This window comes from Rhipicephalus microplus, chromosome 1 (assembly GCF_043290135.1).
Source record: "Rhipicephalus microplus isolate Deutch F79 chromosome 1, USDA_Rmic, whole genome shotgun sequence".
NCBI classification, from domain to species: domain Eukaryota; kingdom Metazoa; phylum Arthropoda; class Arachnida; order Ixodida; family Ixodidae; genus Rhipicephalus; species Rhipicephalus microplus.
Window position 1 is genome coordinate 125,848,424 of NC_134700.1, and position 24,414 is coordinate 125,872,837.

General features: G+C 45.1%; 1 protein-coding gene across 1 annotated transcript in view; it reads right to left on the reverse strand.

Moving 5' to 3' along the window:
• Positions 1-18,210: 18,210 nt before the first annotated feature.
• The window catches only part of LOC119186748 (neural cell adhesion molecule 2), a 299,145-nt gene continuing 292,941 nt past the window's right edge, over positions 18,211-24,414 (reverse strand). The window contains exons 10-12 of the mRNA XM_075887326.1: positions 24,190-24,316; positions 21,516-21,644; positions 18,211-18,598 (exon numbers count right to left, since the gene is read on the reverse strand). Coding sequence (XP_075743441.1) covers positions 18,447-18,598; positions 21,516-21,644; positions 24,190-24,316 — 408 coding nt within the window. The 3' untranslated portion in view covers positions 18,211-18,446. The remainder of the gene's footprint in view (positions 18,599-21,515; positions 21,645-24,189; positions 24,317-24,414) is intronic.

Consider the following 24,414-nt stretch of genomic DNA (forward strand, 5'->3'; position numbering starts at 1 on the left):
AGTGTACCACCCACAGATCAACGGCCTCACCGAGCGGCTTAACAAGACGATCGCCGACATGCTGGCAATGTACGTCGATGTCGACCACAAGACGTGGGACGCCATTCTTCCGTACGTGACCTTCGCATACAACACGGCGATGCAGGAGACGACGTAGATATCCCCATACAAATTCGTCTATGAAAGGAGCCCGGCAACGACGCTCGATGCCATGTTACCCAACGTCCCCGACAAAGAAAACCTCGATGTGAGTGAGTACCTTCAACTCTATGAAGAAGCCCGACAACTCGCGCGTCTCCGTATCAAGTATCAACAGACGACCGACAGCCGCCGTTACAATATTCGACGACGCTTCGTGGAATACCTGCCCTGTGAACGCGTTTGGGTATAGACGCCGATACGCCGACGTGGACTAAGTGAAAAGATTCTGCGACGGTACTTCGGACCGTACAGGGTGGTTCGACGTCTTGGCCCACTTGATTACGATGTTGTCCCCGACGGCATCACGAGCTCTCAACGACGCCGATAGCGACTTGAAGTCGTCCATGTCGCGCACCTCAAGCCGTCTCATGCGCGTTAACAAACTGAAACAGTGTTTTTTGTATTATCATTGTATCGTAATTTCTTTATTGTACTTCTCGCATTACTCTTGTACCTTCATCATTAGTTAAAGCATCGGGACGATGCCTTTTTCAGAGGGGGGCAATGCCATGTTCCTTTTCTCAAGTTTTGTTATCGCCTCAAAACACTACACTATTCTGAGCGCCAAACGCGCTTGCAGTTTTCGAGAAGCTTCCGGACTTTAGTAGATCATTTCAATAAGATCACGCCCACTCTGCGAACTGTACAGATTATTCTGGAGCCTACGCCACCACCAGCGATAACGCTAGAACATTCGATGGCAAGAGTATAAATGCCGACGCACTTCGCTTGTGAGTAGTTGATCGACGGCTGACGCACAGTTCGCCGCTATCAGTCCAAGGCTGCTACCGTAATCCGACTTTCCGTTTACCGGGCACAGGTTCACCCAAATAAACAGTTAAATTCCAACACAAAGTCTCCTGTCTTGGGCCACGTCATGACCCCGTGACAATATGCACGATACCGGAGGTACCGGTGCGCGATAGCAACCTGCAAATAGCGGTTGTCAACGCAAACCAAGAGATATGGATGAGTCGAGAGAAAGACTTTGAGGTGGTGGAAGTAAACAGAGAGGTGCATAGGTGAGGGGGGGGGGGGTTCAACGAGACAGAATTCACTTCGAAAGGTGGCTAGATCATGAGGTGGGTTGGCGACTTGCAGGACGCGCAGTAGCTCTTTTGGGGGCAAGCGGGCCCTTCAGGGTGCAGGATAGCTAGTAACGAGGAAAACAACCAGCGAGACTCTTTGACAGGTGGTATGAACAGATACGATTCCAAAGTGGCACCAGTATCTAAGATAGGTAGAGTCCGGGGCAGAAATAGACGTAGCCACGAGCGTCGCGCCAATTCAGACATAGGATATATTAACATGCAGGGTGGCAGGAACAGGCTGAAGTTGGAAGAGATAAAAGAACAGCTAAGGGAGGAGAGGCCGATGGTATACGGCTTTGTAGAAACACATCTCAGGGACATTGAGCAACCTCCTAACAATCTGGACTACACGTGGGAATATTTTAATAGAAGAGAAGGCAGCAGAAAGGAGGTCGTATTGCGGCATTCATTCATAAAAGTAAAGACTGGCAAAGGGTGAAGCAGGAGTGCAAGGAACATTTATGGCTAAAAGGGGAAGTGGCAGGGAAATGACACTCCTTGGTTTTGTGTACTGGTGGACGGGAGCAAAGGTCAGAGAGGAAAATCAGGCAATGGTAGAATGTATATCAAATGACATTCAGGAGTTAGGAGGAGAGTGCGAGATAATTATACTAGGATATATGAAGGCGCACATAGAAAATATAGATGGGTATACCGACCCGACAGGTAAAATGATCATGGACTCGTGAGAGGCTGGATTTGATCATTTGCAACAGTACCGAGAAGTGTGTAGGGCAAATAACAAGAGAGTTAGGAAGGCTGCAGTCAACGATAGATTACGCACTGATGTCACATATGATGTATGATAATCTCAGGGGAATGCACATAGATGAAGGTGGCTCCTGAAGTCTGGGTAGTGATCACAAACGTATCAAGCTAAGCTTTAGAACAGCACTGAAAGTGGGAAGGATACAAGATGAGCAACTAGAGGAAAGTTTTTATTCCGAAAGGCAAATTGAAATATCCACTAAACAAATTGAGAAAGTAATCACTGAGGATAATAAAACAATGTGGACATACACGAATCCAATTAGGCTGTTTGAGCTAGAGCTTGCTAAGGCACGTGACAAGTTACCCCGGAAAAGAAGACACAAACCCAAAAGTTGTTGGGATGAGGAAGTTAAGAAAGCCATAGCAAAACGTCAGGAAGCCTCTAGGGAACACAGACATGCTAAGCAGCCGGGTGAACCGAAACATGATGTTAAAAGAAAATAGGGAAACTCTCTAAGCTGTAGAAGGGATGCATTCCTTCTGGTTAATGAAAAGATTAGAAGAAATGGAGGTCAGTGGCTGGCAGAAGTACATAAAAAGATAGAAAGGCAGCTGCGAAATTTTGGAACCATCTAAACTCTCAACAAATGAGACGAGCCTAGAGCAGAGGTTTATAACTACAGCTCAAGGTGCTAGACTTGAAGGGGACGAAGCTATTGAATATATAACAACAAGGGTGACAGAAGAATTTCAACAAAGAAGTGCTTTATGCATCACAATAGACAAGGATGAATCAAGTGGCGCAATGGCTCCATTTTCACAACGAGAGTGGAAAAGGGCTGAGAAAAGCGATCTTAGTTGTACATCAACAGGCCGAGATGGCATTCCAATTATGCTGATCAAGACATTAGGTCCGAAGTTTAAGCATGCTTTGAGAGAGGCAGGGACCAATATAATAATCGATGGTGAAGTTCCCAATTGATGGAAACTTAGCAGGATGAGCATTATCTATAAAGGAATAGAGGACAAAGCTGATACAAACAACTACCGTTCTATAACAGTGACATCAATGGTCTACAGGCTGGCGATGTAGATGATAAAGAAAAGACTGCAGGCATGAATAGAGGATGAGGGGGCGATGGGGAACTGCAGAATGGGTTTCGGAAACACGGGAGGTTGGAAGGAAATCTGCTCTCATTGACGCAGTGCATCAAAATAGCAGAAAACGAACACAGGCCCCTGTGGCTAGCATTTTTGGATGTCAAGGGAGCGTACGATAACGTGGTTCAAGAGGAAGGGTGGGGAATACTGGACACACTAGGAGTTCAAGATGTAGTCACTGATCTTTTAAACGATATCTGTAAAGGTAACAAGGTAGTTATGAAGTGGGAAAACAGGTATCCATGGCTGAAGAGTGTTTCGGCTCCGGGTCCTGCGGGTCTCAGTTTGGTAGCGGGCCCCCGTCCTAGAACCCATCGTCGAACAAGTCAGATGAGACGCTCGTAAAAACTACAACAATTTATTTACATGGTTTGTAACTGAGAATTAGAAAGGACGTGATCAAGTGATCAGAACTGTACAGGAGAGCTGTTGAACTGTAGAAACTTAAATACACGAAAGACTTTGGCTTATATAGCGCCTCGTTGCCAACCCTGGGCGCATTGTTCGCGGCTTCCGCAAATAGGGCGCTCCATGGTCTAAGTGCTCCACCCACGAAGGCGGGGAAAGACACCACACAATGCACGTGGAGAGGGCACAATCTACACGATGCCCAAATATGGTCACCAACGCACTGCACCGACGTTTTCGCATACGTCGCCAAGCTTCGCGCACTTCCGATGATATTGGCTTCCAAGATTCTTCTGGCAGCTGGGTGAGGTTCGAAAAACCGGCTGCCAGTACAAGTGTCAAATACACGTCACCAAGCTTCGCGCACTTCCGATGATATTGGATTCCAAGATTCTTCTGGCAGCTGGGTGAGGTTCGAAAAACCGGCTGCCAGTAGACGTGTCAAACTTGCCTGACTGTTTGGGTAGGACAATGTAGTGGTAGGCCAGCATACCGTCAAAATATGCCACCCCATTCAGCCGATCCTATGGAGAAAGGGGGGGGAGGAGGAGTAGTTTACTAATCCCTGGTCGCCGAGGCGAGCTCCGGCAAGGGCTGCAGCAGATGGAGCATTATCTTCTTCTTCACCCCCACATTCCATTCCTGGTTGTTTGCTAGAAGCTGCGGCTTAGCTGCACATATCCCGGGGCTCCACTTGTCCTCGCAAGATGCAGCCACAACCAATTTGGCTTTAGCTTGCAGCCTGCACTGGAAATACCATGCTGGTTCCGAGATTTTCAGACCCTCGGTGACCTTGAAAATGGCCCAGCTGCCTCCTTGTCTGCCTCGAAAGCCTTGCTCGCAGCAAACACAACGGCCTTTCTTGAGTCGAACTCATTATGGCCTCTCTTGGCTTGTGTGTTTTCTTTGCGCGAACAAGTCCCGACCCCCTCGTTCAGGTTTTGCCGAGAGGAAATTAACCCGTCTTGACGGCACAGCCTTGCTTGGAATGCGTCGAAATATTTTCGTCCCTTTCACAAAAGCCGGAAAACTTCAATAATGATGACGGTCGTAACAAGAGGTAAAACGGGGGCTTAGGCAGGGGTGTACCCTGTCACCCTTATCATTCATGATGTACCAACACGCATTACAGGCCAAATCAGAGGGGAGTGGACGGGGCTTCAACCTCTCTTTCGTCAAACAAGGCAAACTCATTGAACAGGCACTACCAGCGTTGATGTACGCAGATGATATAGTTCTGATGGCCGACAACAAGAGAGATTGGCAGAAAATGGTGGACATCTGCGGTAATGAGGGAGATAGGTTAGATTGCAGATTCAGTAAGAAAAAATCTGCAATCATGATTTTTAATGACAATGAAAATAGTGAGCTTAGAATACAGGAGGTCACGCTAGAGATAACAAATACAGATATCTGGTCGTATAGATAAGCAATGGGGCAGAGTACCTACGGGAACACGAAATATACGTGACGACTAAAAGTTACAGTAATGCAGCGGTAATGAAAAACAGGGCACTTTGGAATTACAATAGGTATGATGTTGTGAGAGGAGTATGGAAAGGGGTCATGGTTCCTGGACTGGTTCCTGGCAATGCGGTCTGGTGCATGAGCTCAGAAGTTCACCAAAGATTAGAAATTAAACAACGTGGTTTAGGTAGGCTTGCCTTAGGGGCTCACGGGAATACACCAAATTAGGGAGTACAAGATGATATGGGATGGACATTATTTGAGGGTAGGGAAGCTAGCAGCAAGATAAAATTTGAGAAGCGATTGAGAGAAATGGGCGAGGAGAGTTGGGCTAGGAAGGTATTCAGCTACTTGTACATGAAGAATGCCAATACAAAATGGAGGAAGCGAACCAGAAAATTGACTGTAAATACTTAGAAAACAGCAGGGGGCCAAACCAAAAAGAATTATCGGTTAAGAAGAAGGTGAAGGAAGCGGAGACCGATATGTGGAGGATTGGCATGATTAAGAAGTCCGCACTAGAGATCTATCGAACTTTTTAGCAGGAAATTGCCAAAGAAAGGATCTATAATAATACTCGGGATAGTTTTTTACTGGTTGAGGCCAAGACGGGAGTATTGCGAACCAAGACATATCGGGCCAAATACGAAGGGGTAGACACGGTATGCAGTGCGTGTGGAGAGGAAGAAAAAATTGTCGAACACTGGATAACGTTCTCTAAAGGGCTTCACCCTATAGTTCAGGATGATGGCGCAGAGTTTTTCAAAGCACTGGGGTTGATGCACAGGGAGGGCAAAATATACTTTAAGCGGGTAGATTTAACTAGAAGGAGGTTATCTGATTGGTGGCTAAAGTCAAGGCACGAGTGAAAATTAAACTGTTCACTGCAAAGTACGAATCTTTAACTTCACTATTTAAAGGAAAAAGATAGATCTAGTTTTTGGTTCATTAAGTATTACGGCTTGGTGGCGCTAGCCACCACCCGATCTAAAGGGTACAGCCATATCCATCCTTCCATCTATCCATCCTGAAAATAATATAACTAGAGGGCGGTAGTGGTTCTCACAGCATATCTACGAAGTGAATGATGATGAGTTGCGTCCGCGAATTCATTCGTGTGCCCAAACGTCCATGCGTCCGTCCACTCACCCATCCGTCCGTGCTGCTGTCCGTTCGTTCGTGCGTTCATCCGTCCGTCTGTCCCTGCATCCGTCCATCCTTCCGTGCTTCCGTCCGTAATAATGTCATAATAATAGTAATTATTGGGAGATTAGAAGAAAATACTACCTTAACATATACAAGCTTTGTTCCTACCCTTTCTTTTGCTTCAATATATGTTGAATGTGAGAGCCACATATCTGACAGCAAATGTAACAAAGGAAAATAATGTAAAAATGGCTGGAAGGGACTTGTTTCTTTCAGAAGGGCAAAAGCCAAGGCACCATTTTGATTATCCATGTTGCACCAATCTCATGCTTCATTAGAACAGCGTGGTAGTGCAAGTTTCGCAAGCTGATCTGTTCAGTAAATTAAGCACGGGATTCTTGCTTGGCGTGTTTCTTTTTCAGACTTGGCCTCTTTAATTAGAGCTCCTTATTGCACCATGCAGTCGCGTTAAAAACAAGTGGAAAGTAGAAGGTAAAGATTTACCCTGTGTGTCTTAATTAGCCTGTCTGAAGGAACCGATCCATGAACTTGAGAGCAAACAGAAACAAATCTTCACTAACAGCAGGCAAGTAGAGGTCAGCATTGTAAAGCTAGGGCAAAAGCAGCCCTAGCTTTACAGATATTCTCACTAATTGATATCGCTACTGCGGACAACTTGCGAAAGGTCTTGTGAAAGACTAATGAGTAGGTGTGGTGCTCTACATTTACAATTTAAGATCTCCACTTAGATTGCAACGTGTGCTGCTTATACTCATCTATGAAGATTCAGTGTTGGTGAGTTGCGACAGACATCGCTGCCGCGAAAAGCAAAATCTGTGCACAAATGTTATACGCAGTTTTCCTGCATGTGGGGACATTTTTAAAGCTCCTACCGACAATGAGAAAGTCAGAAGGTGTCCCCCAATAAAAGCTTCATGAATGCGAATTTCCAGCGCACATCTTCTTTGTAGAAGTCAAGGAGTATTTCCATCACTACGCTTACTCAAGATAATTTGAAATATGATAAGCAGGTGAGGTGTGATTTGCAGAGCTGTTACAAAGGTGGGTTTACGCATATACCCATATGCGATCAAGTGGATAAGGTCAAGGGTCCCTTTCCGATAGTGTAAGGTAACAGTGTGTTATTTCACCTATGTTTTAATGGCGAAGCTCTTTACTAAATCTGTCCTAATGAGTTCATTCAGAAAGTACCATTATCATGAACCACTACGGGCTCCAAAGCTTGGATATATCTCTGTTCCCTACTGTTACTCTAAAAACGAAGAAGGCAGCAGTTGGCTTATCAAATGAGGGCGAATAAATGGTGACGAGCAGAAGAGCCGGTTACGTACAATGTGATAGCAACAGGGAACGTAAAGTGCAAAAGTGATTGCGAGAAACCCTCAAGCGAAAGTGAACCTAAACGAACGATGACGCGCCCGTCGAGGCGCCAATGCTTGTTTGCCCTTCAACGGCCACGTCGTGCAAACTGAGGTGCAAACGCTCGTTTGCAATGCGTGTTTTTGTCCGCAAAGTTCGGACAACGATGACTGCTTGTGGTTAAACTAGAACCTCTATCTGCGCTGAGAATTGACATGGGAACAAGCTAACATCACCTAGCTAAAGCCTTGCAACAGCCTAGGAGCAAGCTGTAGAACATTTGTCACCTAGCTAAAGTTTGGAACAACCTAAATGCAACGTTTTTAGATACTGTATCTAAAAACGTCGCCTATAACCAATCAGTTTTGTGTTCAGAATTGTCAAGTTGAGCTTTTTCAAGCCTTGCACAGTTTAGCGGAAACTTGGCTAATTCTTGTTTTCCGTGTTCATAGAAAAATTTTTTTTTCTATCATTATAACCAAATAACTCCCATAGAAATAGTACAAAGCAACTGCAATCAACAAGCAACCAGTACTTTAAAAAGAAAAAAAAAAACGCCATGCCTGTGCGTTAGGCACAGCACTGTCACAGCTAAAGCTAGAAGGGCAGCATTTCAGCGCCTTTGCCAAACCAGCGCCTCCTCTATTTCTTTAGTGCCCGGGCGAAGGAGCACATTTCATTGGGAAGCGGCCATCGGTGCTAGTGCGGCCTTTCGCCGCCAGTTGCCGCAACTGGAGTAGAGATGCCGCCGCGTCGTTTCCCGTGCAAACCAATGCCGCGGCTGCATTAGAAGCTGCTATATGGATCGGGTTTTGGCAGTATTCACATCTTTTAGGTTGCAGGGGAAACTTTGAAACGAGAATCGTGAATCACGTGCTGTTCTGGATACCCACATCGTTTCAAAGGCATGTGTCGTTCGTGACGATTTTATCGAGGCACTCGCACGTCATCTGCTCGGCCGATACCAGATAGCTCACGCTAGTAATCCGCGGAAGATCGTTTTGTCATCATGGCGTTCACTTCACTGAGAGTTGCTTTTTTGACTAACTGAAAGTTGATTTTTGAGAAGAAGCTTTGCCAGGAGCTAATATTAAAAGCTTGGGTGCCTAATATTCCCCTATGCTTGCTACAGTGGTGCAGCACATTATGCGCAAGCGTGGAGTTCATGCACTAAATAACACAAAAGGCCACTAGACTGCTTTCAGGGCCATAGGTCATCACCCGTTTCCTTCGCAATGCATTACATGTGTTGCCACCGAGAAAAAGAAAGTGTCAGAAAATGAGCGACATTGGCGGGTGATTTCATCAATTGAGAGCTGAACAATGAAATCATCGTGAAATAAACAAGAACAGCTCTATACGTATATTGGGTTCTGTCATCATTGCCTATGTTTTGAACAGGCGCTGTTAAAGTCTGAAGTCTACTGCTGACACTCAACTTGAGCCAAAGTGAAAGGCATGAAAAATGCGGCCTGTGGTCAGTTGCTTCAGCTTGTCTGTGTATTCGTGAACGAATTGTTGTAGCCTTAATATCACGCTGCTCAGCTTTGTTTCTGTCTCCTTCCTCTGGCCTCTTCCTTCGGTAGCGAGCAGAGTGGAGGCCGAGTGGCGGTGTGGTGCCCATGGGCTCCTATTCAGCTTCGGGGCGTAATGTTAGCGTTGCGCAGGCAGTGATCGCGAGGCAGTGTTGCAACTGATAAACTCATTTTTACACTGTTCGGATGCAGTGCACTCTCGTTTAGTGATAACAATTGCTATGTTGCCAAACGTGACGGGTAGTCATCAGCCGTCACTACTTAAAATCTATAAAATACTCGGGTTGTAAGTGAAAGCAACATATTAGATTGTGGTACATAGATTTATTAGGAGGCCAATTGTTCTGCCTGATTACTGCAAGCCCGCTCCCCCCAAACACCAGCAAAAGCTGCAATTTCGCTGAGCTACAGCCTTACAGTGCTTTGAAGCGATAGCATTAACTGCCTCATCAAAAGCGAGAATTGTTTGCTGGCGGCGTCCGGCATAATGTCGCGCTTGCGGCGTGAACACGAGTGATGCAAGAAATTATCATTACGTGAAAACGTCATGTGACCTCACATATCATAAATGTTTGTGACCTATCGGAAGATCACATAACTTGACGGTGTAATATAACATCTTCGCTTGCTTGAAATGAGCCGATCCTGAAGGCATAACCAGCTGAGGGGCAGTGTTACGCCTAGGAGTCCACACCGAACGTCAATGCCTCTGCAAAGGCACTCGGTGTCAAGGCCAGCGATCGAGCCCGCCTGACGCGAGCAACTCAACGACGTCATCAAGCGGTGGCGCCGGTCTGTCACGCAACGCACAGCGAGCTCCCTCAGCCCACGAGCCCGATGAAGAAATCGGCGCCTTTCTTTCTGGCGAGTCTTACGCAATGCGTGGCAACATCCCTCGTCCTTGGGTGCAACCACGCGCAGCGGCGGGTCCCCGTTGGAGGATTCTGACATCATGGCCAGCGGCGCTTCTGGTTGGAAGTTGGTGACGCAAAGATTCACCCGGTGCCTATAAAAATAAAAGCCAACCGGCGTGTCACCAGCAGTTGACCTATGCATCCAAGAGAAGCCCACGTATGCGAGAGAAGACATCTCGGCTCTTCAAGTCCCTAAGCTTTCGGTGCCAGTGCCGAATATGTAACGTTTATATTTCTAAGCTGTACATTACCCTTGCCTTAACTCACCGTCGTCTCGCCCGCTCGTCTATTAGCTCTGCGCAGAAGCAGTCGCGAGCTTAGTAACACAAACTACCAAACGGCTGGTGACCCTCTCGGCGGAGTTCGGAGCATTGGCGCCTTCCGGACCATGTTGGCGTCGCGCCTTCGTAGCACCAGAAATCTAGCTTCATCTCCATTCCTTGAGGCAGTAATAAAACCATGTTGAGCGCAGAAAGATTCCAGAGGGAAGTAGGAAACATTAAGTGCATTGAATCGGAAGAAAACGAGGATAGTTGTCGCATCTCAGTCGTCTAAGGTGAATCCATAGAGGGACCCGCGAGTTTTTTTTATATAATGAGGAATGAAAAAAAGACAATCGGACCTTTTTTCGTCAGATATGCAGAGTGGTACACAGCAGTATTATATACTGAGGCATGCAAATAATGAGGTTGCAACAGCTTGAAAGACATGATAAAACGCGAATGCTATAATACTCGAACGCATATATCGAACCGGTAGCACGGCCTAACAGAGCCCGGTAAAAACAGCCCGCTGATATTTTCATGTTACGTTCTATCCTCCCTGCATGCGTGAAAGCCGTCAAGAAGCACGACTGCTAATTAACTCGCATGAAAACACGAATTCAGCTTCCTAATACACGCTGCCGTTCAGCGCCAGCATTCTGTAGTCTACTCGTGCAGTGCCACCATGCGGCATCGGCGACAGGAAGTGAAGCACGCGTTCGACGACCTGAAGTGAGCGTTTGCTCGGGCACTGCAAAAAAACTCCCAAGCATTTCCCCGATGGTGAACATGGTTAAGTGCGAATACACGGGGTGATGCTATGAGGGGTATTTAATAATTAGCACTATTATATTTATTAAGTGTGATTACACTTTGTAAGCGACCCCAAACCATCCACCGCCGTCGGCGGCGTCCGCAGTCTTCTCTCTATCTTTAAAAGAAAGAGGACTTGTCGGGCCGCAGCGCGACGCTCTCCCGAATAAGCCATGGTGGTGGTAGTGGTTACAATGAAGAGGAAAAAGGCACCTAATTTCTGTCTGCCTTCAGGCGACACGGCGCAGTGCCTTATAGGGCTGGGGGGAAGGAGGGATAAAAGAATAGAAGGAAAATAGACGGAGAAGAAGACAGCCAACGAGAGGAAAAAAATAAGGAGATAGGAAAGTGGGGATCCGGTCGAAGCAGTCCAAGGGCGGGGTGCCACAATGCGAGAGCTGCACGGCGTCAGGAGACCGCGGAGGGCGAACCAGTCGGCGGGAGCTACGCTGAAGTCGGAGATCGCGAGCGCACAACCGTCCAGCTTGAAATCCTGTGAGCGAAATCTAAGCCATGGACGCGACGCTGATATCGGTGTCAGTAACGCGTCTTATACCCCCTTCCCCTTCGCTCGCTCCTCCGCTCTCCTCGCTCGCTGCAGCTGCGCGCGCACCCCTCTCTCTCGCGCGCCCACCGTCTCTCTCAGTCTCTTGTCGAGAGCGGGTCGTGAGGGGGAGTAAAGTTAAAATCCGTTGGCATTCGCCAGTGAGTTAGCGTAAACTCCCCCGTGTGACCAACTTGCGATTCCCAGGAACCATTACACCATAATGGCACCATAGTGTGATGAAAAACTCCCAAGCATTTCTCCGACAGTGAACATGGTTAAGTTCGAATACACGGGGTGATGCTATGAGGGGTATTTATTAATTTGCACTATTATATTTATTAATCACACTATGGTGCCTTTATGGTGTATTGGTTCCTGGGAATCGCAATTTGATCACACGGGGGAGTTTGCGTTAACCCACTGGCGAATGCCAACAGATTTTAACTTTACTCCCCCTCACGACCCGCTCTTGACGGGAGACTGAGAGAGAAGGCGGGCGCGCGAGAGAGAGGGGTGCGCGCGCAGCTGCAGCGAGCGAGGAAAGCGGAGGAGCGAGCGAAGGGGGAGGGGGTATAAGGCGCGTTACTGACACCGATATCAGCGTCGCGTCCGTGGCTTATTCGGTAACTACCGCTGAGGATGGGGCCCTTGCCACCCCTACCCTTGCTTCTGGACTGCTGCTTCTGTTGATGACGACCGTTCCACTGCTCAATTAATCTTTCCTCTTCTTTCCACTTTTCTCCCTTTTCCCTTCCCCGCAGGCACTGCGCCGTGCTCCCGACCGGGTTGCAGAAATTAGGTGCCTTTTCTCATCTTCTAACCACTACCACCACCACCTATTCGGTAGAGCGTCGCGCTGCGGCCCGCCAAGTCCTCTTTCTTTTAAAGATAGCGAGAAGACTGCGGACGCCGCCGACAGCGGTGGATGGTTTGGGGTCGCTTATAAAGTGTATTCACACTTAAAATAGAAGAGGCGCTGGCCAAACTCTCATTAGGTAACTACCGCAGGCCCACTTGATTGATACCCACTACGGTGTTATTATTCCCTTTATTTGGTAGTATGCCAGCATTGGCTATGCGACTTTTTGTGATTCTTCTGAGAACTGTGGTACCCGCTAAACACTGGCAAGGAATTCTTCGCCAATATTTCATGCAGTGGCTGACGACGATGAGCAATTATCGCTGAAGTGGGCGTGCACTACAGTTAAAGGGGGAACAAGAACAGGATTTTGCAATTGGTTGGCGAATGAGACGACCCACCCACTACGCTATTCGCATTGGGGAATGAGTGGTTGTTTTTTCACTGTTTGAAACCCTTTATAGTCCTATAGTAACGCGATTGCTTTCCCGACTTCAAGCCTGCCTAAGGCAAGTTTTAAACAGTCCGAAAAACCGCAGTGACTCAGTGGTAGAATACTGGTCTGGCACCCATTGGACCAGAGTTTGAGCCCCACTGTGTCATTGCATGGTGCTAGGTTTTTTCATGGGCGAAGCTCCTTAAGGTGGGGGTGTGTATATCTTCTGCTGTATGTAGTAGTAGTAGTAGTAGTAGTAGTAGTAAGTAGCCACCGCTAGCACATACCCGCTCTAGAGCGGGTATGTGCCACAGGGGATGTGAGACGGAATCACGAACGGATGCACGAATGAACGTACGGATGGTCGTGTGGACGGACGGAAGCACGGACGGGCTGATGGACGGTTAACCCCACTCATCATTATTCACTCCGTTGATACGCTGCAACTTTTTGTTCTAATTTTGCGCGATGCGGTTATGGACACCAGCTTTGGCGGCCGTGGCAGCGGCGGTGGCTCTGGACCACTGCGCGTGACCCGAGTTGTGATCTCCTAACAGCTTTCGCTGTAAAAGAGACTTATGTGTTCTAATGATGGTGGGACAACAATGTCCTTGTGATAAATTGCGTGGAGTTCAAAGTGCGCGCTATGAAACAAGTTGGAAGAAAATAAAGAAGAAAGCTGGCCAGCGTGAAAAGCATCTCCGAACTACTATCACGACAATTTCGTATCCGAATAGTGACAAGCCCCGGCTTGGTGGGTGACACAAAGAAATTAGCAGGGATAAAATGGAGTTAGTTCTTCAATGTTTGCTTGATTATAAATCAATTCGCGATACGTTCATTAGAATGCGTACGCAGAACAAGCTTCTCAATATGATTATGATGATAAGGATAATGATGACAATGTCACACGTGTTCGTTGATTGATTTATTGATTGATATGTGGGGTTTAACGTCCCAAAACCACCATATAATTTTGAGAGACGCCGTAGTGGAGGGCTCCGGAAATTTCGACCACCCGGGGTTCTTTAACTTGCACCGAAATCTGAGAACACGGGCCTACAACATTTCCGCCTCCATCGGAAATGCAGCCGCTGCAGACGGGATTCGAACCCTTGACTAGTGGGTCAGCATCCGAATACCTTAACAACTAGACCACCGCGGCGGGGTCACACGTGTTCGTTGCTTTGTTTTGGTGTGTTTAAGATTCACCTTCAAAGATGGTTAGTGACGCTCTGCACAGAAAGTGCCGCAGTGTGTTCGAAGCTACACGATCGTTTCAGCTCTTCTATTGAGATCACGCACCAGACGCGGATAGGCGTGTTTTTAAGAGATTACGTGATCATCAGTGGTACAGCTGGAAGGTTCGATGGCCACTGTATAAAATACGACTCGTTGCGCCGGTGATCCGGCTATCGATGGCTGAGGCTCTGTCTTCCGCTGTCGCTATAGAGTGTGGTCCATATACTTGTGGCTTCTCTACACTCGTTTCCCTGCCGCAAGTTTGGCCATTCGAAGATTTTTATTTTAGGAAACGTGACTGCCACCAGTGTCAATGTGAACACCCTTTGTAGTGCTTTTGAAACATTTCACTCTTAAAGAATTTTGAGTATATGGCATCTCCAGGGGTTTGAGGCTTCACTTGATAAAAATATCATTTTGGTGTTATTTTTGGCTAGGATAACTCGAGACATTCTCAACTAATATATCAGCTCGGTACATGCATGTTTATTTCACGCTTGTAGAGAGTGTTACGTAAACTAAATGGGAGCACTTTTTTATTACATGGCGCACGAACCTGTGTGTATAAACGATGAGCATTTTCTATTAACATAGCCTTACTTAAATAAAGTTATATTATCTATAACTAAAGAATTGAAATTTTGCCGGAACAATAACATTAGGTTTCTTTTGAATGTATATGATGCCAGCGCAGGCATATTTTAGCCTCATAATTTTCCTCTCGCTATCTTCTTTAAAGTCAAGCTGGATAGACATGATTAAGGGCACCCAAATAACGTTAGAAGTTATTTGGGTGCCCTTAATCATGCTATCCAGCTTGAACCAGTGAAGAATTTTCGGACGATGGTGTGGGCTGGACAGACGTTTAAACAATTGTACTTTTTCTTCCAAGGCTTCAACTGCGCGCTTTTGTACATCAATTTCATGTTCCAGACTTTTTCTTTCTGCTAACCCGCAGAATTTTGTGACGTTTTGCCTCATTCAGCACAATGGCGTAGGAACAAGCGGAACTCGAGCCCCTTCTCCCTACGCTGTTTTTCTACTTTGCTTGATTTGGAGGATAAAGTATCAAATATGCAAATTAACACGCTAATGTACGCAGCTTCAGCTTTCAATAAGACAAGTCCGCTGATCAAAATATTGGGTCCGGTGACATGCCGTGCTCCGCAGATTTTCGATAATGACGTGGCGTGTCTCACCCGACTAATGTGAACCAAGCGCTTCGTAAAAACATGGACAGCGCTTTTCGGAAAAGCGAAACACTTTTTAGTGCACATATCACAAAAAGAAGTAAAAATTGGTGATAATGTGGGCCATGAGACACTGTGATGATAGTGGTAATTTCTGTGAATTGTTGGGAGGCTTTGTTTGGCACCCTAAATGTAATGCAAGAAGTTCAACTTAAGCAGGCAGCAGTCGTTAAACTTTTTTTGTTGGGACAAGACAGTACTTTTATCCTGAGAAGCTAGAGAGCGCAGTCTTTTCACTCTACTGCTATAGCATGCCAATTAAATCGCAAGCTTGAAGTGAAAACGTCTTGTATTCCGTGTGTTCCACAGCGCTTTGTCTCACTTTGCTGTGTAGGGCTGTCATATATCCCGCACTCTTCTGCCGAATCCTTAATATTAGAGACTTGTGTTGTTTTATGCTGCAAAAACAAACAAAAATTTATTTTATATGTGTCCTACTACTGAGCTCTGTTTACTTTTTATGCTTACACTGCAATGCCTCTTCCCTGTGTTGGCGACGAATAAAAGAAGTCGTACACTGAAACATCAGTCAACTTGCGCTTTAATTTCAACAATTTTGACGAAAAAACAACTGAAAGTAAAGAAATGATGATCACAACAAACAGGTGGGACACATCTCTCGCACAAATGTAATATATATTACATACGCGTGAATTCAGCACATTAAATAGCATCACGCACACCTAATGTCCACTCATCCTCCTCTTCTTTTGCACTCTCTTCTCCAGCTGGGCCACTCATGACACTGACGCAGAGACCTATTTCTGCAAGTGTAGCGCGTCACTGAAACGGTATAACAATAAGCACACTCGTGTAACGATAACTACTGCGTCATAATTACATGAGCGGTTTTGTTTATGCTTCAACTAAAACATCAACAAACCAGTCGCACTGAATCGTGAACAAAGCAGTGGTTGTCTGCACTATTCAGGCAATGAAGACTCACATGATTCAAGCATACGAGTAGTTCGAGGAGAATACTCATCACAGGTAATATAAAAATAACATCTCCTCAACGATTTTTAGGCGTCGACCATAAGTCGTGCAGCTAAAATAACGGCAAAACTTTTTTGTTGTTCGTGGCAAAACTTCGCCTCCATTCAGCGGCGATACTACTTATGGTTTCAAAAATCTTTAATTTTTAAATTCTACATCTTCTAACCAACCTGTACCTTCCACAGTCTCGCTGTTACCCCTATCCTCCAACTTTTTCCCCACACGTGACAGGAGAGCTAGAGATATATAATTGAAATGCTTCTCAAATATGTACAAACAGTTGGATGCCTCTGATAAGGTATTTACACATGTTATTAGCCAGCCTCCCACAAAATGGTAGTAGGTATTCTTTCGACTTCGTGAAAATGCGGCGTCATAAAAAAGCTTTAGTGGCGTTAGACTTGGAATTGTATCGGTGAAGTGGTCGGTAGATCTGAAATCGTTCATTTAATATGTGGGAGATGATCGTGTACATACAAAGAATATTAATTTATGAGGTTATGAGTGAAACTTAGGAAAATGATCGAAAATTCAAGCCTGTTCGATACGTGTTTCAGTTCTGCACATGCGATGTCCGCCTCGTCAAACAAACTAAAATTTGCCCTATGTGTGGTGGCTTATGAACGCCCTTGAACAACACGAAAAAGAAGATTCATGTTGCTTTTACTATCTTAAGATCACCAAGCACACATGACTAGATAAAACAAGTGTATAATCGCACCAAATGTTCTTCGCAACACATATTTACTTCTTATTGATGATGTGGTAGGACATGTACTAATGGTTGCTTGAAAAGAAATAGCTGATTTCTGTCAAGCATTGTTTTATTGTTTTAGACATGAAACTCTTCTTTTACGTATATTCATGTTTATTATTGGTATCAAACACAAGAAAATCATCCTATTCAAATCATTCGTAAGCGTACCTAATGAAATATTGACCAACAAATATTGTTTAAAAAAGTAGTAGAGCCACAAACCTTCCCAAATCCACCAAGCAATTCAACGCATCTGGAAACTTTAGTTTCCATATCAGCAACGCCTAACTCAGCAATATCAGCAACGTCTAACTCGATATTAACATTCATGAAGTAGGTCGAAAACAAAAACTAAACACAAACAGCTGTCTGGGTAATCTCCGATGACAAATTACAGTATAGGCATATGTGTCTCAATGAACAACAGCACGCAATGCATTTTTAATCTTTCTCCACATTGCAATATGAAAACGCGAGCATATACAACAAACCACAATGATGCGTGAGTATCGCTTTTTTGCTGTTTCTAGTGGTTCATGACACAAGAATCTGCAAATTGAATGTCGACTGTATTGCAACATGCTCAAGGAACTGGATTTAAAGTATCTGAGCACAATGTGACACAGCCGCTGAGTTGCTTGAACACAAACAGCTGTCTCTGCAGTAACCAGGAAACGCAAGGGGTGCAGAATATGCAGCACCCATGTCAATTGAAGTGGTTCAAAAGAAGTCCAAAATTGTTCACAATCCTTCAACGACAAACAGCTTGAGCAGGTTCGGCACGTCACAAGTGGGGCGCTGTTGCCAATTCTCGGCTCAATTTACAGCAGCAATGGGCGCACTGGAAGGAGGGTCCACATTACCAAACGGATTTGCAGGGCGCAAACACGAAGTCTACATCATTTTGGCATGTTGATATTCACTCCTCAACAACAGCCAGCTACGTTTTCAGCGCCGTCTATTAGGCGTCTATAACACATCGATGCCGCTGTTCAAAAGTCCCTTTCGTGCCCCATCTCAAGAAAAAAATTGGGAAAATTGTCTCCCAGACGTGAACCACTCGATGAACCCACTTGAAGATTTGGGTTTCTTGGCTTCCCTTCTCGAACACATATTCATCACAGTCACTGATGACCAGTAATACAAAGGCTTCAGTGTCAACCGAAGACTAAACTACACTCCAACTCACGACACACTGGTCCGCCTGTACAATCCTCCCGTCGTGTAGCCTCGAAGTGCCACGCTGGGGACAGTGTCACCCCACCTTGCTCATAGGCCGGTGCTCTTTTTAACAATCCAAACTTGGTTGTCTTCCTTCGGGTACACCGATGATATCTGCAGCTGCATCGCCTCTTGAGGACTGGCGGTCGTCGTGGATGGGCAAGCGTCACTCTCTGTGCTGTCTTTCTTGGCCACACGACCTACGTAACAAGTGCAAAATGAAAAAAAGAAGACTACAAGCTAGTAGCCTTACTTTATCTACTCCTGTTCGGAAGAAAAGTATGCTATACACGAAGATTTGATCAAAACAAAATACTACAAACAACAAGGTTGATTGATATGTGGGGTTTAACGTCCCAAAACCACTATATGATTATGAGAGACGCCGTAGTGGAGGGCTCCGGAAATTTAGACCACCTGGGGTTCTTTAACGTGCACCCAAATCTGAGCACACGGGCCTACAACATTTCCGCCTCCATCGGAAATGCAGCCGCTACAAACAACAAGGTGAAGGTTTTGCAAAACATACGAAGTAATACATTAGGGTGTTTTTGACAACACGGGCATGCATCGACATTGATTAAAAATTTGTCTTGTATAAAACGCAAATCAAAATAATGCTGAAAGAAACAGCATCGCTTTAAACATTGCATACCTCGGCAGCGTTACACGATGTTGAATACACATTCTTTATTCTCACTATACTTTATTTCTCAGGAGTAGCGATTACGGTTAACTATAAATAAAGCTCTTTTTTGCAAGATTGAAAATACGTTCTCATGAAACATCAGTTTTTTTATTCATATGTATTTTTAACCTAATGCAGCATTATCAAGCCGGTATTCCAGTACGCGCCAGGTTATATTGCCCCGCATGTATAACAGCGAGAACAAAGACAACAGCATTGCCGCGATGGTCTCGTGGATAAGGTACTCATCTGCTGACCCGCAGGTCGCAGGATTGAATTCCAGCTGCGGCGGCTTCATTTTCGATGGAGGCGTAAATGCCCGTGTGTTCCCATTTGGGTACACGTCGAAAAACACCAGGTGGCCGAAATTCTCGGAACCACCCACTACGGCGTCTCTCGTAATCATATGGTGGTTCTCGGACGTTAAGCTTCACATATAAACCAAAAATACAACAAGAAGTTTCTAATTTAAATAACAATGAGTAATAAAAACAACAAACCCTTTCAGACTGCAATCGGTTAGCAAATATTGGGGTCCTAATTACAAAGCTTCGCAAAACATTGCTGTGAAGTATTTACTGTAAAACTACTGCACTTAAATATTTTCGGTCCCAGATTGTTTCCTGCTTGCGAGTTCCTAATCAATGCACCCCGTCTCGCAGAAGGCGAGTCATGAAGCATCTGAAAGCGTTTCGCTCAGGCGGTGCCGTTGAAAGAAAAAAACAACAACTGGCGTCTGGTTTTTACGAATGGAAAGGAAACAATCAAGCCCCCTTTGGAAGTGCGAGTCCGTCCGTTTCCCAGCTTAATTATAGGAAGAGAGCGACTTGCCTTTAACCTTAATTAAGCTTAACCGACAATCCATGTATGCTTTTTTTTTTTGCTGTGTGCGGCTGTTGTTATTTTTATTCTTGCATTTGGTACATTCGGTAAGGACGAAAGTGGTTGCTTTCTTTTGAAGCAGTTAAATGAAAGTATGAATACGGTTTTCTTTTTCGGCCCGCTTGCTTCTTTTTTTTTCTGTTTTCTATATTGGCACCTAGAGTTATTTGTGTTCACTTTATTATTATGTATTAGCCTCATATTTCCCTGAACAGTTTTGCGGTATACAAAGGTTTACCGAATTAAAAAATTTATTTGTTGTAGGCACAGCTAAATTTCCCCCTGTATGGAGTGCTCATTGGTGTGACTTTATGTTGACCAAAAGATGGTTTATCTTCTTCGTGGAGAAGGAGCATAAGCAGAAAGAAAGGAGCTTGATGAAAGAATTAAATCTACGGAGTAATAAAACTGATAAACTTTTAAGTATTGTTCAAAACGAACAAACAAGCAAATTAACGGTAGTATTACAATGTACATAGGAATAGTGAACGTATTAGAGCTCGTGAATTGACAAAATGTTAAAAATGTTCGAAGTTTCTGTCTTTTCATAGTGCCCCGAAACTTCACCCTTGTGAAATATATTGAGAGCGGCGCTAAATGGCTGGAGCAGAAAAAGAAACACCTGCGTATACTCAATACGAGGTTTCAATTCAAGGGTAATATAATATCCAAACCATCTCACAACAACACCAAGTGCGTAATGACCCGCGTAAACCCTGAGTGCAGAAGTGAGTTACTCGATCAGGTGATCTAGATATTTAGATGCGGCAATTTTCTTCGATTCCGCTAATTATTTGCACCCTCTTCCATGTCGTTTACCTCGCATTCCTAAAGGTGATGAATGTTACCAACTGGCTCAAGTGTGCAAATCCCTGTTATTTGATCTCCTGTGTTTGAGATAACTAAACTTGGCCCGACCTCCTAATGTTCCTGCGGTTAGCTACGTACGTGTGCGCACTGAATCGTCCCGCAAGGTCAGCGTTGTTTGAGATGTGTACTTTAGAACGATCGAGTACGTTTGTGTCTGCCTCGTTATTTTCATTGCACTACAGTTGATGTTTTTGTATCAGTGAAAACAATTCACAGAAACTAAGCTTCATGGCACAGCTCAAGCTGCTATAGTGCACCCCTGCAGCGGGTGCAATCATTTTACTGTATAGAGACTACTGTGGTAAGAATATGTGCTTTAGAGTAGACAATAAGCATACAAGCAATTCATGTTGCCCAAACATTCGAACAGTTTGGTATGTTATGGTTCGTAGTTTCATAGAGATCGTTGCAAAATATTCAAATGTCCTAGAAATCTTGACGTGACACAGCGTATTAGCTCGAAACGCTCCATTCGCTCAGCAATATGTGTACTAGCGAATGAATTTCTTTATGAAAATCTCTTAGCAAGAAAAAAATTTGGACCATCTTTATTTCAAATACGTTGGGAAGTGAAAGTGCTGCAGAGAGATGGCAACATGTTGCATAAAAAAACCACGCCATGTTGGCGGAGTTGGCCAGTGAAAGTACGTGATTTGCTATAGACAACGTATACTCACTCTTCATGAAGAAGTCACTTCTCCTCAGCTTCATCACCGCAAACACAATGAGTGGCAACAGGCAGAGCAGCGACACGGACACGACCACCACGATGAGCAAGACGTTGGAGTAGATTTTCGCTGCACTGCCTGTATTAACAACGGGATAACGGTAAGTAATGATCATAACACAGATAAACGTGCAACAATTGAGAACATTTCAGGGGCGAAGTTCCTTAAGGCGTAGGTCTGTCCATCCCTTGTATGTATGTAAGTGGTAGTACATAGCTACCGGTGGCACATACCTGCTCTAGGGCGGGTATGTGCCACAGAGGATGCGAGATGAGAGATGACAGTACTTGGAGTGTTCACTAGATGGACGCACGGACGGATGGACAGACAGACTAGCAGACAGACGAACGAATGAATGTATAGGTACGTGGACGTACGGACAGATGGACAGACTGATGGTTGGATGGACTTACGGACGAACGCACGGAAAGATGGACGGACGCCGCATGCATGGACGCGCGGATGGTCACGCGAACGGACGGAAGCAAGCATGGACGGGCTAACAGACGCTTCGCCCCACTCATCATCATTCACTCCGTGAATATGCTGTTTCTATATTTCCAAGCTCTTAAATAAACGATGTCCGCTGGGCCATGATGTCAGCTGTTGCAAGGTGACGGGTCCCTTGGCTTCCTATGGTATCAACAATAAATAATTCACTATAGCAGCTGCGGTGCATTTTAAGTCTTACCCTAAATCACGATAATAAAATGGACGAGTAATACATGCATAATTATGCTAACACTGATGTACTCGAATTCAATGATCACGTGCCCAAATTTTTATGTTGCAGTAGCGCATGAGCTCTCAGAACCAAATATTTACACTGACAGTAAGTCTGCTCAAATATTGTTGAATAACTTATTTATATTGCTTGCTAACGCTAGCCTGTGTGAATGTTATTCATAATGCAAACGTAACTTCCTATTCTTAGGCGTAATCTCGTAAATAATAAGGAAAAAAGGTTTCCATCAGCCTATATTTGCAAAAATTAACGCAATGAATTGAAGGCAACTTTTTCTGAAAGTCAGCTTTGCAGTTGCATTAAGAGTATTATTGGTCAGGAAACTATGCCCAAGAACGACGCTGCTTTGGAACGATTGATACGCTCCCAGAACTATCACACCAGTGGCAAACATATCACCACCTTTGAGGCTGAATATGGCAGAATAAATAAAATCTATAATGTTGAAAAATACCCGAAGAACTTCAAATTTATGTTCCGTCAGATGGCGTAACCCTATATAACTCACTTCGCAGTCGCGCGCGTAGATTTGGAACGTAAAATGCGTAGTTGTACATAACGAGCTGCATTGCTTTAATATGAATGCTATCATTCAGCTGCGGACAATCAAGTAACGGACACACACTGAGCTTGGTGCAGTTTCTTGAGTTGACAATCATACATAATCTTCTTGTGTGCACCCAGTTGCCGTGATTGTGGCATAGCAAGTTCTCTTCGTAAGATTATTCAAAATATGTCATTCGATGCGCTATGACATAACCCATATATGCGTCGACCAACTTGAAACACGTCGTAGATAATTTCAACCATCGAAAGTAAACGATACCAATATTTGGAGTTTAAAACCCCGAAAACACAATCTGATGATGAATATGTCCTAATGGAGGGCTCCAAATATTTTTTCGACTGCGTGGTGTACTTTACCGGGCAACCAATATCTAACTACGTGGGGCTCAAGCATTTCGGTCTCTAATGAGAATGTAGTCTACGCGGCCAAGATTCAATCCCGTGGCCGTCGGGTCTTTACTCATGCACCATGACCACTACACAAATGTGACGGGTATTAAGATCAAAATCGACGTACAGCTTACTCGATGTGAATGGACAAACAAACGTATATCTGAAGGCTTCATCTGAAAAATAAATAAATCACAGCTTATCCACGGAGTGAGTGATGGTGAGTGGGGTGAAGCGTCTTTCAGCCCGTCCGTGCTTCCAACCTTCCGTTCGTTTTTGCATTCGTCCACCGCACGACCATCCGTGCGTCCATCCATGCGTCCGTCCGTCTGTCCATGCGTCCGTTCGTGATTCCGTCCATACGTCTGTCTGTCCGTTCGTGGATTCATCCGTCCGCGCATCCGTTCATCTATTCGTCCATCTTCTAAACTGTCTGTCCATCCATCCGTTCATGTGCCCATCTAGTGAACACTGTAGTACCGCAATCACGCATCTCGCATCGCCTGTGGCACATACCCGCTCTGCACGTCCTTCCATCCCTCCGTCCACCAGCTAGTCGATCTGTCCGTCCGTCCATGCGTCCGTCTGTGCATTCAGCTAGTGAACACTGCAAGTGCCGCCATCTCCCATCTCTCATCGCCTGTGGCACATAGCCGATCTAGAGTGGGTATGTGCCATTGGTGGCTACATGCGACAACAACGGAGGAAGGACAGACCCACACCCTAAGGAGCTTAGCCCCTGAAAAACAGCAATGATTTAAATAGAAACCAAAAAGATATCAAATAAAGTTTGGCGCTCTCCTCTAGCGATGTTGTCTTGTCCGTTTTTGAATTAGCACTGTTTCTTTCAGATGAATACATACGAACCAGCTCACTTCCATTCGCATATAAATCACACAATGCTATAAATTTGAATCTTACCTGACTTGGTGAGTTTGCCCACCAGAGGCATAATTGGAGGCAGAATGGTTAGCTCAGGACTCCGCCCCCGCTCATTCACAGATGATATCACTAGGAAGTACTCTACACCCGGAAGAAGGTCGTGAACCTGTTAAGACAAATACAACCACAAGTATTTATTGTGTCATTAGAACTCTCTTCCTTGGCAGTCACAACTTGAAAATACAGGCATAGCATCGCGCGTTT